Below are 14,589 nucleotides of genomic sequence, written 5' to 3'. Positions count from 1 at the left end.
ATGGGGTTCCAATCATAAGAATCTTAGAGCTTGAAAGTCTCAAAAATTCAACCACTCTACATCCAAAATTTTAGAAAGAAAGATTGTGTAGTATAAAATAGGGAATAAAGCAAGAAAAAATGAAAAGCGTCAATCATAAAGAGAATGTACCCACATGGAAATGCTTCAATCATAAAGAGAATGCAAAACCACATGGAAAACCTATCCAAAGTATAAAATTGCAAGTAGCTTTTTTAAGATTGACAATTTCATAAAAGGAAACATTTTTTAAGAGAGAAACTAGAAGTGAACCCAACAGAGAGAACAAGAACCAACATTAAAAGTAATTATGTTAAATAAAATCAAATAAAAACATAACCAACCTCAATTATCAACCTAAGAGTTTTTCCTAAATTAAATTCAAGTCTCACTAGGATCACATTATAAGACAAGCTTACAAAGGTTGAAATCAAGTATCCCTTGTGAATCTAATAGAAGACCTCTATAATTATTGTAAAACAACACAAAACTAGCCAAACCATACACCCACCCAAAGAACTTGTATTGTTAAGAGCTTGACAATATGAGCTTCTAGTTAACAACAAGTAAAGTGATAGTAATGATGCTAGTATTGGTAAACCTATTAGATGTTTGTCTTACCATATAATAATCAAAGAAAAGGTTTATGTACAAGACTAAGTACCAAGACTCAACAAACTTATATATGATATGAGTAAGACCAAGGATCTAAACAAACTTATATCTAATATAAGTAAGCTTATCATAGACAAATAAAAGACAAACATATGCGCTCGTGCGTGCATGTGTGTGTGTGTGTACAATCCTTATGACGTATATATGTGTGTGCGTGTGCATGCACACATGCACTTATGTATACATATACAATATATATGCGTGGGTAAGGGGGTATAGGGTATGGGGATTATGTGTGCCAGGGGGGATGTGGGATACACGCGATGTGTGAAAAGTAATAAAGTGTCAATCAAGACACAAGCTACCATAACACTTTCACAAGACCTAAATATGCCTTCCATAGAACCCACTAGCTGAAATTGAAGCCTATAAAGTTTTAAAAACCTAGCTCAAGCATATTGAAGCCACAAGCATAAAGAAGATTGGCATAAGCACATCGTACATGCCAAGTGCAACCCAGTAAGTAAACCTCAAACTAAATTGAATATGGGGACTATTATACAAAATACTTAGAGCACACTAACAAACATACAGCCAATGACATGCAAGGTGATACACATCATGCATCAACACACCCATAAGGGATAAGCATGAGGTAACGCCTGACATTAAGGCCTAAGTTATAGACACTCAAAGGTGAACATTAACTATAGGTGAAGCTCATCGAAAGCCAGAACCCCATGGCTACTGACACAAATTTTGAGAAAGATAACATAGTGGAAACCTTCCAAAGAGACAAATCAAGACAAATTTATCACAAAAACGAAAACCTCTTCACAAAGCTAGGCACTACTCGTAATTAAAGAGGTGACTAAGTACTTGTGAGCACTGCCTTACTACTGACTTTAAAAAATTATACAAGATAAGGTCAAATTATCAATCATGGATGTGTTATTTTGTAGGTTAATAAAAGTCTACTCTACTAAACACAATGCAAAAAGACATATTCTAATGCGTGGATATGTGTATGTCTATGGATGGATGTATGCATGCATGAACACTTGCATGTGTCAAATTGTCACTAGTGCAATGCTCGCAAAGCCATGATTCATTGCCATCTACATAACAACCTTTCTAACTTATCCTTCCAACACACTAAATTGTTGAAGCCACCACTAGTATAACAAACCAAACAAAGACAACCACTTGGTACATATCAGAGAACCCTTATGTTCATGGACCATTCCTTTACATGGCTTGTAATCTTTGTTTGGCTATGTGATGTTCAATGTAATGTGGACATTAGAGTATAAAAACAAAAATTGAGTGATCCTATGATTCCTTCAGTAGTTAATGTTAATGTCATGTTATTATCATCATCATTGTGCTTTGTAGTTGCCTTGTTACTTTTGTTTTTCTTATGTTTGAGTTCTACTTCTTCCATAGATTGATTGAATGTTTTATATTTCATCTATTTTTAGTAGATTAAAGACTATTTTCACAGTTTTTCTATAGACTATTTCCTATAGATTATTTGTTGAATAGATGGAATAAGCCAAAGATCTAGGAACATTTTGCATTGCTGAGAGGGAGTGTGTCATGAATACAATCGGAGTCACTCTACCAAATTTAAGAGGGGTACTATAGTTTGGGAAGCTCAGTGTAACGCAAGATGGAGGAATGCAAGAAAAGAACATAGTCAACAAACTGTTGATCTCTTCTATGTCTCATAGAGGTGATTTTGCAAGCCTATTCATCCATGCTCTCATCCATGCTCAAACTTCAGATCCTGCCAAATGCGTACTGAATGCCGGGCCTAGAAATGGATGGAAATCAACTTTTGAAAGTGTTACAAACTAGGGAGTTGTTGCACTCCCCTAGCTTGTAGAAGTAATTCATGTCATATTAGGGCATACAAGAACCAAATCTCACAAAGGAGATCAATAGATCAATCCTAGAGGGCAAGAGCAAAAAGCCAAGTTTGTTTATGGAATGACAAGAAGCAAGGCATATCTCAAGATCCTCGAGTGTGTAGTGATATATGTAGTGCGATTGATAGTTTACCTTGCACTGCGATGGCATTCAACTTGTGGGAAATTAGTGTCGGGAGCTCATCATTGGGAACATGCAATCAGCACTGACTTTTGATTGTTGACAGATGGGGAGGTAGTGGGACACGTGTCATAGATCCAATGGAGGGGATTTTAATCCAATGATACCACACAAATCTACCTATATTTATTTTGTTTGCATCATGTTAGCCATTAGATCTAAGGAAGATCTAATGGCTTGAAAAAGGCTCCATTCACATGCCACTAGATCCTCCTTAGATCTAAGGGCTTGAAAAAGGCGTGATTGACATTGTGTGCCAGAATTAAATGCCTTGTATTGATCCAAGGGGTCTAATGAGGCACCCCTCATGAGTCATTGATCTGGATTTCATTATGGTAGACACTTAGCTACCAATTGCTGTAATGTTTCATTAACCGTTTGATTTTCTTGATTCTAAATCATGGAGCCCATCAACAAGTACATCACGTTTTCTCATTATGGAAGGAGCTTGATCCAATGGCAAGGATTTAGATTTTGTCAACCCCAACTGTTGACATCTTGTAATGCAAGTATGGAGATCTTACAAAAATGAGAATCGTAATCCACAATTTCGTGACCACCTTGGCATGATGATCTCCCAAATTGATGTGCATCATCTCATTTTTAAAAAACCCATAAATAAGATAAAACACTTCGTCCGATGGTGCCTTTTAATCCAGTAATTGGAGGCCAATACTTGCTCAAGCTTCACATCTCTCTACAAGGCTAGATAGCTAGCCTACAAATCAGAAGAAAAGATGAATCTACTACATGTAGTCTCTCTTTCTCAAGTTGAACATTTGCCATAGGAAGGAGAAATTGTTTCCTTGCAAAAAGAGAATGCATGTAAGGGGATTGCTCTTCAAGCTCGATGTCTATATGAGTAGCTGATCAAATTTCTTGCAAGGAGAATAAATCTTTCCCTTAGGGAGAGATGAAGGATTCAACTTGAGTTTGTTGGAGTTTTGAGTCTCGTTAACTAAATGCATATCCTCGGCCGCAGAAATAAGAAAATCTTATTTGAGCGAGGGAAAGAGATCTAGAATGTGGAGATGTGGAGAGATGGAAAAGGACACAAACAAGATGGGGTAGGGGAGGGGCACGGGGAGGCCATTCCCGGTAGAGATCGAGGTAGTTTTTGATCAAGATGTGTGACCTTGGTTCATTCCCACACATGGAGGGCCTAAGAGAGGGGCCTAGAACTAAGGGCTAAATTAGAATAGGGAAAAAGTATTCTCCCCTACAATTGACAAGGTGTGTGGACTCCTCCCCTCCTACTGAAACGTTGTTGACAAAGGTTGACCGATGAAGATCTTTGAAGATTAGTTGGAGTATTCCCTTTGTGATTTTCAAGAGTGAATCATCTTCCAGTGTTTCTATTGGCTTTGTCCTTTTGTCACTACGATCATCGAAGTAAAATGTGAAGTGTACCAAAGATCTTACCAGATCTCCTACTTCAAATAATAGATTCTCAACCTTGGATAGTTGAGCTGTTTGTGCTTCTTTTTTTAATAGGCACCCTTTCAGCCAGTAATAGGTATACCTACCTTTGTCTCAAGAACTGCATTGCACGCTCTTAGAATCTGGGAGGGGCTTGCAATGCAGTGCTTTTTTGACAAGGGGTCGATATACTTTGTTTCACTACATTGCACGCTCTTAGAATTTGAGAGGGGCTCGCAATGAAGTCCTATTACATGATTGGCATGTTCTTTCTTGACAAGGGCCAATTAGACTTTATTTCACGACAATAAACAAAGTTGGGCAACTCTGATTCTTCTCGAATGGCTAAAGACATCAAGGCTTTGGTGCCAAGGTTTAGGAGGGGTGAATGTTCCAGTTGGAAATGATGAGCAGGCGAGGAACCAAGTGGAGACAAAAAGGTAACAATGGTGGTTGAAGTTTTTTGAGAGCTTATTTTCTCTATTTACAGATCAAGATGGTCAAGGGATTGAGCTAGTTTGTGGTCATCATTTTTACGGAACTTTGAAGGGAAGATGTAAGTTTTGGGAGCAATGAGAGTATGACAATGAATAAGGATCATGTCTAGAAAAAGAGCAAGTGCCTTGCAAATGTCAACAGCTGCAATCCCATGTTAGTTTTTCGCGAGAGGGCCAACGAACCAAAAATCTAAGTTGGGAATTAAAAAAATTTCCATGTGAAGCGAGACAAGGCTCCTAGGGTTTAGGGGTATGGCATATAATTTTTTCAAAGAAAAGAGAAAGAAATTTAGCTTGGTGAAAAACATAAATATCCAATACCAAAGGCATTGGTGGCCAGTACTATGCCAACTGTTGAGCATCTCAACTTTTTATAGGATCTTGACACATAAGCCTCTTACCCCCTTTTTCATGCCTCTTTACTAGTTTTGCCCATGGACAAAAAAGGGGGCTCTCTGATAACTTCTCATTTGAGTTATCAAATATCACAGCAAGTTGAAGTGAGGCCATGAGAAAAATACACACACACAATAAGCAATGGGAGTTCTTATTCTCGTTTTGGTGATTTGTAACCATCTAAATAGACCATTTATATTTTAATAAGTCTTTTCTTTTTTACCCTTAGTTCGTTAAAGACCTTGTAATTGCCTAGCAAGTGGTAGCTAGCTTTGGGAGCAGTCCATATGAAAGATGGGAGGCTTGTGTTAATCAACTATCATATTCACTAGGTAGTATGGTAAATATATGATCTTTGAAGGTCTCTATCATATTCACTAGGTAGTATGGTAAGTATATGATTCACTAGGTAGCATGGTAAGTATATGACCTGGAGGTCTCTACTATTTGGGCATTTTATGTGGACTAGGGTTGTGGGCTCTTGGACTTTCTAGATGGCCCTTGATGCCTTGGAGAAGACTTCACAGTGGCCTCTTCACATGCATTGTCTAATTCGATGTACGCAATAGCATTGGCGACATCAACAATCAATGTTTTCAATTTGCAGGGAGCTAAAGTGGTTCTGAGGCAGTGGCCATGGCTTCCATAAACTAGCTGCTTTGCATGGAGAAGATCCACTTTGTCCAAACTCTCACTCTAATGAGAGTCAAACGCATTGCATCTTCTTTAAGTGGCATGCCTTCATGGCTGGCTGAATATATGTGTTAGAGAGTCTTGTTCCTCTCAGCTGAGTTGGCAGTCCAACATAAGTCCTTGGTCTTGTAACTGGCAACAATCCTTTGTAGAGGTGAGTCTCAATTCAGTGTCAATTAAGAGTTTTTTTTTAAGATTATATAGTGAGGCTACCTGGACTCTCTTGGTTTTCCCCACCTTAGTCCACTTCCCTGGGAGGGCTCCACCCAGGTGGTCTGGGACTCCTGCTACTGTTACCTATGGGGCCGTTGGGTCCTATCCACTTGGAGCTCCCTCTACTATCTATGTCCATCCTTTAGAAGCTCAGGCTCCCTCTATTATCTTTTTCCATCCTGCAGAAGGTGGGGAGGAACCCGACTCTGAGCTATGGTGCAATCCCTAGCGAGGTGGCCCATATTTCTGCCAACAAAGACACTATCCTAGTAACCCAGATACCTCCAGCTTGTCGAAGCGTCCTCCCCTTAAGGGTCTCAAGTAGAATCAACTTCAGAAGGGACTCTAGATCCTCTCCGACCATCTTGAGCTGGAGGCCACCATCATATGCCACAAATGAAGCTGTAGTCTCCGTGGAAGACTCCAGCACGGTACCAAAAGCCCTACTGATGGAAAAAAGGATGGCTCTATACTCCCGTGGTTGAGAGCCTCGAAAATCAAAGCGTCATCAGGAAAAAAGGGACATGGTGGGTCAAGTCCTAGTTCTCCACTGTGAATCCATGGTACCAGGGAAAGAGGTAAACCAAGTGGGGGGTAAGGAGAATGGGGCTCTGCTCCACAAGTGCCAGGTGGTGATGGGGGAGCTCAGCTGAAGGAGGAAGATGCCTCTCCCGTAGATGGTGACCTCCTAGATGTGGTCCCCTTCTAATCCCAAAATTGCATGGATCCAATATCTCACATGTGTCCTCATGGGTTTGAGGCCGACTATTCTGCCCACTACTGCCTTCTCTTAAAGTGACTGCATTGCCTGCTTCACCTGTTGCTTATCTTTTGGAGAACCTTAACGATGGGGGATTCAAAAGTGTTGCCATAGAGCCACTTTGGCCACACCAAGGGTCACCACCAAAATTCTCTTTCCCCAAAACAAGCAAGAATGTTGCACCACGAGTGACATGAGTTGAAACAAGGGGGCGGGGGGGAGGGGGTTGCAGCAAGCAAGTAGGGAGGCAACACAAAAAGGCACGACTCTCTTATCAATAGGCAATACGATAAGTATAAGGCGTCATGCAAGAGATCTTTGGAGGCTTAGCTAAAGGAGTCTTGGTTGGAATGCAAGGATTGCTCCCTCGGCTCACCCAATCTGTGTCTCCACTCTGGTGTTTTAGCTCCTATAATTGTAACAAATTGGAAAGGGAGTTGAGAAAATTTATATGCTTTGTCCCACAAAAAAATCCTGAACTCCCTTGGCATTATGTTACAATTGCTTTGGCTGAGGGAGGTTTAAGGGTTCCTAACCTGAAAGTGAAGTTCCTCAGGGCTCTTGATTGCCGTTGATTTCTCAAGGTTTTCCATTTCTACTGAACCATTGGTGGATTGTTTCAAGTGGGTTAAAGGGACAAGAATTTGATGCCTTGAGAGGGGACGCAAGCTCCAATATTATTTCCCTTTCGAGATAAAAGGTTCTAATCTAGTAAGTAGATTACTAACCCAAGATCGTTTGGAAGGGGCATGAGACTTGGGAGGGGATGATAGTCATGAAGAGTGGATCTAATGGATGCCGTCATACCTTTGGCTTGGGTGAACTTTAGAAGGGCGATTCTGGAAATACTTACTTGAAAGCCAAGTTGGCCACATTTGCAAAGCTCCAAGAACAAACCAACAGTTCTTATGGCTCCTACGCTCCTAAGCATTTCCATATTAATAATCTACACTCCCCTCTCCCCCGCATTCGCCAATTAACATATTCAATTTTACCAATTAACCTATTAATCTCCTTTGCGCGGCCCTGCTTTCTCCTCCCGCTGCTCACTCCTCCGCTTCCACCTTCCTCCTCCCGACTTCACCCCACTTCTTAATCCCTCCTTCTCCCCACTCCTCCTCCTCCTCCTCTGCCTCCTCCTTCCTTCTTCCCACTCCTCTGCTCCCTACTTCCTCTTTCCCACTCCTCTCTTCCCCCTCCTCCCCTTCTCCCTCCTTGTATTGGGAGGGCTTCACAGCCCCTCTTCTAGTACTTTACTGCCCCCCATTCCTCTTATAAGGCGCGGCAGGAAGTTTCCAAACCGACACCTCAATTAATTAATTGGCCCCCGAATGGATTAAGTTATTTACCATCCCCCCCCGCACCCCCCCCCCCCCCTCCCCCTCCGAACACTTAATGAATTAATTACCACCGACGGGGGGACCCCTATTAGAGCTTTTGCGAATGTGTACCAAGCGAACAGTCTCATTGGACTGTCGGTACTCCAAGGGTTTACAAGTTGCCCAAATCTACCAGGTCCTTTCTCAATACAATCTTCTTCTCCCTCACATTTCGAAGTTTAGTCATCTTGAGTGTTGAATGTTGTAGAGCAAGGGTGCAACCTCCCTTCTTTTTTAGCAAGGGTAGCAAGAATTTGGAAGACTCCAACCGCAAGCTTCCGAAATATTAAGGTGTACAAAAAGAATCAAACCTGTCGGATCTGTGGATGATAGGCAACACCCAGATACTCAAAATTGGAGATTGTTGATGCCCTTGGTGCCTACCTCGGTCTTCTTGCCAGGTCGTCTGTGTTCATATCAGCTCTGGGCTGTTCACTGCCTTCTTAAGCGGTTATATTTTTTTTGTTTCTATGGGCATACGCAATTAGTAAGGTCGTTCAAAGGTTCGATAGTCTCTGTTTTCAGGCCAAAACTTAACAACCAATCAAAGATTTCACCCAATATAAATAAAGCTTTCACATGACTGCCGCTTCACCAAAAATACTTCACAGTGCTTTGCTTATGAGATACAAGTTTGATAAAAAAGGGTGCTTTGCCAACGTTGCATCATGCTTAATTTTCCTTCGTGTGGGTTCCAGTAGTGGTTGCCAAGTCACCCTAAGCATGCTACATGGGTGAAGTTGATGATGCTGTCATCAAGAAGAGATGTCTATCCTTTTGTCCCTCTTGTAAATTAATAATGGAATATTATTAATTATTGTCATATGAGAGCTCAAATTCTGTCTACATAAGTGCACACGTATATTTAAAGCAATGATAATGCTCGAGTCCATGTTGCCTATGAGAACTCCAATTAGACTCCTCAAACTACTGTGCATATCGTCATATGAGAATTGAAGTTATGTCTACATGTGCGCGCCTACACTCTCAATAAGCAACAATGTATACTCAGGCTAAGCAGGTCCCAAACATGCAGCGCTTATTGTTCATAAGGTAATTGGACTCTCATGGTGGCATATGAAATGAGAGTAGAAGCAAATGCAAATTTACTTGAATGTGAAGTAACTGTACATAATAGCAACAATGTAGCAACCCCTTCTTGGTGGCTCACCAAGAGTGCTTTGCTTATAAGCTACAAGCTTGATCCAAAAGGGTGCTTTGCCAACATGGCATCACGCTTAATTTTCGAGCGTGTGCGTTCCAGTAGTGATTACCAGTTCACCCTAAGCATGATACATGGGTGAAGTAGATGATGCCGTCATGAAGAAGAGATGTCTATCCTTTTGTGCCCTCTTGTATATTAATAATGGAATAAACTACTGACCTTAAAAATGGTCCTACAAGATACTCTACCTTTTTCGCCCCTACAGCAAAAACAAGCAGACATTATTAAAAATATAATCAATCAACCGTGGAAGATTACCCTTTGCAAGTCCAACTCTCAGAAGAATCATCAGTTACACAAATATAATTCACATTCTGATAACAATGGTAATTCACCATAAAATCCATCTACAATAATGAAAGCCACCTTGTGATTTCATGCAGAAGTAAGAATTGCAAGGCAGTAAGGACTCCCCACTAATTGAATGTGAGTGAGGCCCGCACATGAGAAAAATGGCCTAATATAACGTTCCAGACCAAAAGAATAAAAACATCATTTAAAATGAAAACTAATCGCGCTGGATGGCAGATACCCTGTACTCACAAATTGCCTCCAATATGAGCGCCTCTTCTGCCCATGCTTGGCAGCAATTAAGGCCACCCAAAAAACAATTAGATACAGAACTAGAATCCATGCTCTTGCTACACAAATTAAAACTGGCTCCCTTCAGACATATTGAGTCAGGCATCTCTATGCTTCCTCCAATATGTCCAGAATGCTGCAAGTGACCGCAACGGCCCCACAAATGCACTGGTTTGAACCCTGAAGTAAAATCGGAAAGTGCAGCTCTGCAGGAATTGCACACTCACTTGCAGCCATGAGTCATTCTGTTTTATTTGAAGCATGCACCCAAGAAAGCCTCCAAATGGGAGCAGAGGCTTCTTGAATGGTAATAAGGGGCAACGACACCAGAGCACATCATGAACCTGCAAACATCAGCTGACTTGCTCACCGATGAGATCAAGGCCCACTACAAGAAATGAAACTCCTTGGAACAGCAAAAAATAGAAATGAACACCCTGCACTGACAACAGGCTCCTTGCAGATGCTGTTAAGAGAAGGAAAGCCAAGGCCAGTTCTTTTCTGTACACGTGATTACTCCGCTTCTTCCGTGGCTTAGGTAGCTGCTCATTCAATTTTGACAGGACATCCAGGCCTGATTCAGAAGCCCCCCGATGGTGCATTGGCAGTTCCTGGTCTGCTTGAGATTCTTTTTCAGCAAATGCTACCAGATCTGTCTCTGATGCTCTGCCAACCTTCTTGGTAACGACCCATTCATATGCACTTCCGAGTTGGAATAAGCCTGATACCATGGCATTGAACTTGGTAACGGACATTGTGTTCTCGAAGAGCAGATATGGTACGATGAAAGGGAATGACTTTGGAGCAGGGACGATGTTCAGGAAAGACATGAGGGCAGGAACATAACAAACAACCCAGGCAGGCAAATGGGCCTCTGGAATGAACATAGTCATTGGAAGAATGATGCAAAAAAGGGTGAAGGAATAGAAAGGTAGGATGAGCTTCCTAAGCAGAAAGAAGAGGAATATCAAATTCGCTTTCTTCCAGATGGAGATCTGCACATTAAGAGATAAGAGCGTGTCAGGTGGACACACCATCCTGCAAATGCAGCACCAACACGCTACATAAAGCACCAAGTCCCTTGCAAATGGACATCCGAGATGAAAAAAAATTCAACACTTACTTTTGAGGTAATGATATCTGGAAGACACAGTCGGAAAAGTTGCATGGGGCCTGAATGCCAGCGATGCTGTTGTTTTCTGTATGCCTCATAGCATTCGGGCACTTCACATAAGCACTGCAAACACGCAGTGAAGGTTACAGACGATACCAATGGATGTGAACAAATCTATGCTACTTTGCAATAGCACACTAAAGGATACAGGACATAGCATAGCTCTATCTTCGTCCTTATGAAAACCCAGAACATAACGTCCGCACAGGATGAGCCTCTGCTGCTCCACTCCGAGAAGGGCTCACCTTGACGTCATTGAGAAAAATAAATTTCCATCCATTCAGATGAGCCCGTACTGCAATATCCATGTCCTCAACAGTGGTCCGCTCCAACCATCCTCCAGAATCTTCTAGAGCTTTGATTCTCCATACACCCGCAGTTCCATTAAAGCCGAAAAAATTGAGGAACACACCATTGACCTGTTGCTCAACCTCAAAATGGTACGAAAGATTGATGTACTGCAGCCTCGTTAGCAAGTTTTCATCCTTGTTGACAAAGGTCCATCGTGCTTGCACCAGACCCAAGTCGTCATTGTCCTGCGTCAATGGCACAGGTAGACATTCGACATTATGAAAGGTAAAGTGGAAAGCGCATGTGCGCATGGTTTGAGAGAGGGAACCAACTTGCAGGACCAAAAGGCCAGTTAAATGCTACCTTAAAATGTATGACAGTACGCTTCAGGAAGTCTGGCTGCGGTTGGAAATCCGCATCAAATATGGCCACAAATTCGTAGTCTTTCACATAGTCACAGCTCATGGCAGACTTGAGATTCCCAGCCTTGTATCCGGTACGAAGTAAGCGGTGTCTGTACACAATGTTTAAACCTTTCTGGTGCCATTTTTGCACGTCTGCTTTGATCAGCATCTGGGTTTCCACGTCATCCGAATCATCCAGAACTTGGACTAGCATTCTATCCTTTGGCCAATCAAGCTGTGCAGCCGCACCGATTGATTGCTGGTAAACCTGCTCACAGCAAAATGACATGCAAGACAGATATCAGTCGCTAAATCTGCCTGAAGCACCTATCATCAATTACACTAGCCTGGAGCTGAACAGAAGTGAGAAATGGCCAAATGGTAGCAGCTAAGATTTCCCAGGTTGTGCGCGTACCTGTTTTTCATTGCACATGGGGATCTGAATAAGCACCATCGGATACCCGGCGTGTGGTTGCTCGAGATCCCCCGAGTCCAATGACTCCACTTTAGGCACAGGCTTAATCTTTTTGAGCTTGATCCAGATGCAGCCCAGACACTGAGTGATCCGGTCGACCGACTGGATGAGGAACAATACGATACAAGCATTTGCCAGCGTTTGCAGCGGAGGTGCCAGGTAATTAGCTCGCACGAACACCCAGGCAATATATGTGGAATGCAGAATGCCCTGTACATCAGGGGAGCCAGGGATGTGCAGATGCGATGCATTGAAATGCCATCCCTTGATGTGCGCAACGACCTCAAACCCTAGCATGAAAACGGCAAAAACCAGAAACGCCCTGATTATGTTGAAGAGCTTCCCCTTGTGGGGCTTCTCCGGGCTCACACCTTGTCTGAGGATGAGACGCCTCTTCACCGCCGATAGCAAAGTCCAAAGACCCTGGGCAACCCAAGCCACGCAGCCGGCCGCTTGATGAGCTTTCAGCAGCATCACCCAGGTGAGCTGCTTAGCGTTTTTACCCCTATCCTTTTCGGTCATAAAGTCGTCTTCGGGACTGCGGAGCTCAAGCATGGACCAGTTATTGGGGTTCTCCATCTTCACAACCACCGGAGTGCCCTGATGGCTCTCCTTCGACCACCATTCCACAAAATCGAAGTTGGCAGGCATTGCGGAGGTCAGTGGAGTAAGAGGAGGGAGGAACGCCCCTTAAAATGCCGACCACCAAGCCTTCGATGATGGAGCTGAGCAGAGGGAAGACAGCTTCTTAGATCGGGAAGGCTAGGAGGAATGGCCGGAGTCGTTGGCTACGCAAACTCCATACAGAGCCTGGAAACGTTATGAGAGGCTCTGGCGACTGGATTCAGGTGCGGAGTGGCGCAGCATTTGAAAGGGTAAGGCGACCAGGAGGAGATCAGAGGTTCGGGAAAGCCGGCGCAGCTGCTCTTCGAATCATCGATTCTCTGGTGGACTGGCGGCAGCGAAGAAGGTGCGGTTCCCCCGAGGGAAGGACTGAATGGTCGTAGGCAGGCGTTTGGGCTGCAGCATTGGGAGTTCAAAGAGGGAAAGGGGGAAGGGGGGCGGGAGACAAGGGGGTGGTACAGACTGTGGGGGTTGGACGGGGGACAGGTACCGGTAGGAAGGTCTGTTTCACGGCAGGCGAAGAATCAATCACTGGGAGGAATTGATTCGCTTGCAAAAAGCTGAGGAAGGGGGGGGAGCGAGCCAGAGGAGGAAGAACAGGAGGAGGAGGAGCAGGAGGAGGAAGAGAAGCGTTAATGTGCTTTGTGTGCCAGGAGAAGAAGGATGGCGGTGGCAGTGGCCCACGGAGGAGCTTTAGAGGGCAAAGGCTTCGACAAGAGCGAGCGGGCAGGGGAGGAGGGGGCGGCTGATGAGGAGGAGGAGGAGGAGGAGGGAGATGGAGAGCTGGACAGGGCCGGCGAATTGGATGGAAGGATGGGGCAGGGGGTTGTTCTAATAGGAGGCAGGGAAAAAAACCCCCCCCAACTCAGACATGGAGTTTGAAGTCTTTTTCGCGACCGACGAGACGGGTTGGGATGCAGGTAGGGTCAACCGCGCGCTTCAACGGAACGGTGAGGTGAAAACTCGGCGCCCTTGGAAACTGTGCCCGCCCACGCGTTCACGCAATCGGCGCTTGACGGGTCCCCGAGTCCCGACTCCTCCCCCTTTCTTTCCCCGCTAACTCACGCCGGTACACCGTACCCCCTCCCTTTACCATGGTCTCATGACGTCAGTCTCATGTGCTTTTCGCAAGGTGCCCACTGCCCGCTGCCATGCCAATTCTTCCAGCCTTACATCAAAACGGCGCATTGAGGCTGACACACTCAAAGGGAACTTGAGTCCAGAGGTGGCGCTTACAACACATTCTTTTTCCAGGTGTGGGTTTGGTAAAGAGACCATACGTTCGCTCCCTAGCCCCGGCAAGTCACGCATTGCAATTCCGATTGGGGTTGCTCACTCACAGGTGGTTGAGACGTCTCTAGCCTCTATCACGCAAAACATGCACCAGCTTCCCAGTGTCCAAAGTTTCAACCTTCAAAAAGTGAACCCGAGTGAAGGTTGTAGTCAAAATGGGTTTCATGCAACCTTTTTCTGTAGTGAAGGTTAGCGTAGATCAACGTTTTGCTTTTCCTTCTGCACGTTTTTATTATTATTATTATTCCCTTCCACACTGCCGACGCCATCCAGGATGGCCCCCTTTCTCTCTGTATCATCCTGGTCATGCTGCATCTTGACCACATGGTCCGCCAAACACGAAAAGCGCGTACCTCTTCTTCTACCCCAACTTGCCGGCCATGCAAAAAAGAACAAGGCAAAAGAGCGGTGGCATGGCT

General features: G+C 43.9%; 1 protein-coding gene across 1 annotated transcript; it reads right to left on the bottom strand.

Moving 5' to 3' along the window:
• Positions 1-9,629: 9,629 nt before the first annotated feature.
• Positions 9,630-13,640, bottom strand: LOC147898933 (putative xyloglucan glycosyltransferase 5). Its single transcript, XM_087377845.1, has 5 exons — positions 12,194-13,640; positions 11,738-12,046; positions 11,329-11,619; positions 11,033-11,146; positions 9,630-10,904 (listed from the first exon to the last, which is right to left on the bottom strand). The coding sequence occupies exons 1-5, from the start codon at positions 12,902-12,904 to the stop codon at positions 10,263-10,265; spliced, it is 2,067 nt and encodes a 688-aa protein (XP_087233971.1). The 5' UTR covers positions 12,905-13,640; the 3' UTR covers positions 9,630-10,262.
• Between the last annotated feature and the right edge of the window lie 949 nt (positions 13,641-14,589).

The sequence above is a fragment of the Dipteris shenzhenensis genome, chromosome 8 (genome assembly GCF_047967505.1).
Source record: "Dipteris shenzhenensis isolate YYH24624 ecotype China chromosome 8, Dip_SZ_1.0, whole genome shotgun sequence".
Lineage (NCBI taxonomy): Eukaryota > Viridiplantae > Streptophyta > Polypodiopsida > Gleicheniales > Dipteridaceae > Dipteris > Dipteris shenzhenensis.
Note: the sequence above shows the minus strand (reverse complement) of the source record. Positions and strands in the feature narration are given on the sequence as shown.

Coding starts and splice junctions, on each gene's coding strand:
- LOC147898933 (XM_087377845.1), bottom strand. CDS start 12,904: ATGCCTGCCAACTTCGATTTTGTGGAATGGTGGTCGAAGGAGAGCCAT. Junction 11,620..11,737: donor GTACTGTCATACATTTTAAG/GTAGCATTTAAC, acceptor CCATTGACGCAG/GACAATGACGACTTGGGTCT. Junction 11,147..11,328: donor TTTTTCTCAATGACGTCAAG/GTGAGCCCTTCT, acceptor GCGTGTTTGCAG/TGCTTATGTGAAGTGCCCGA.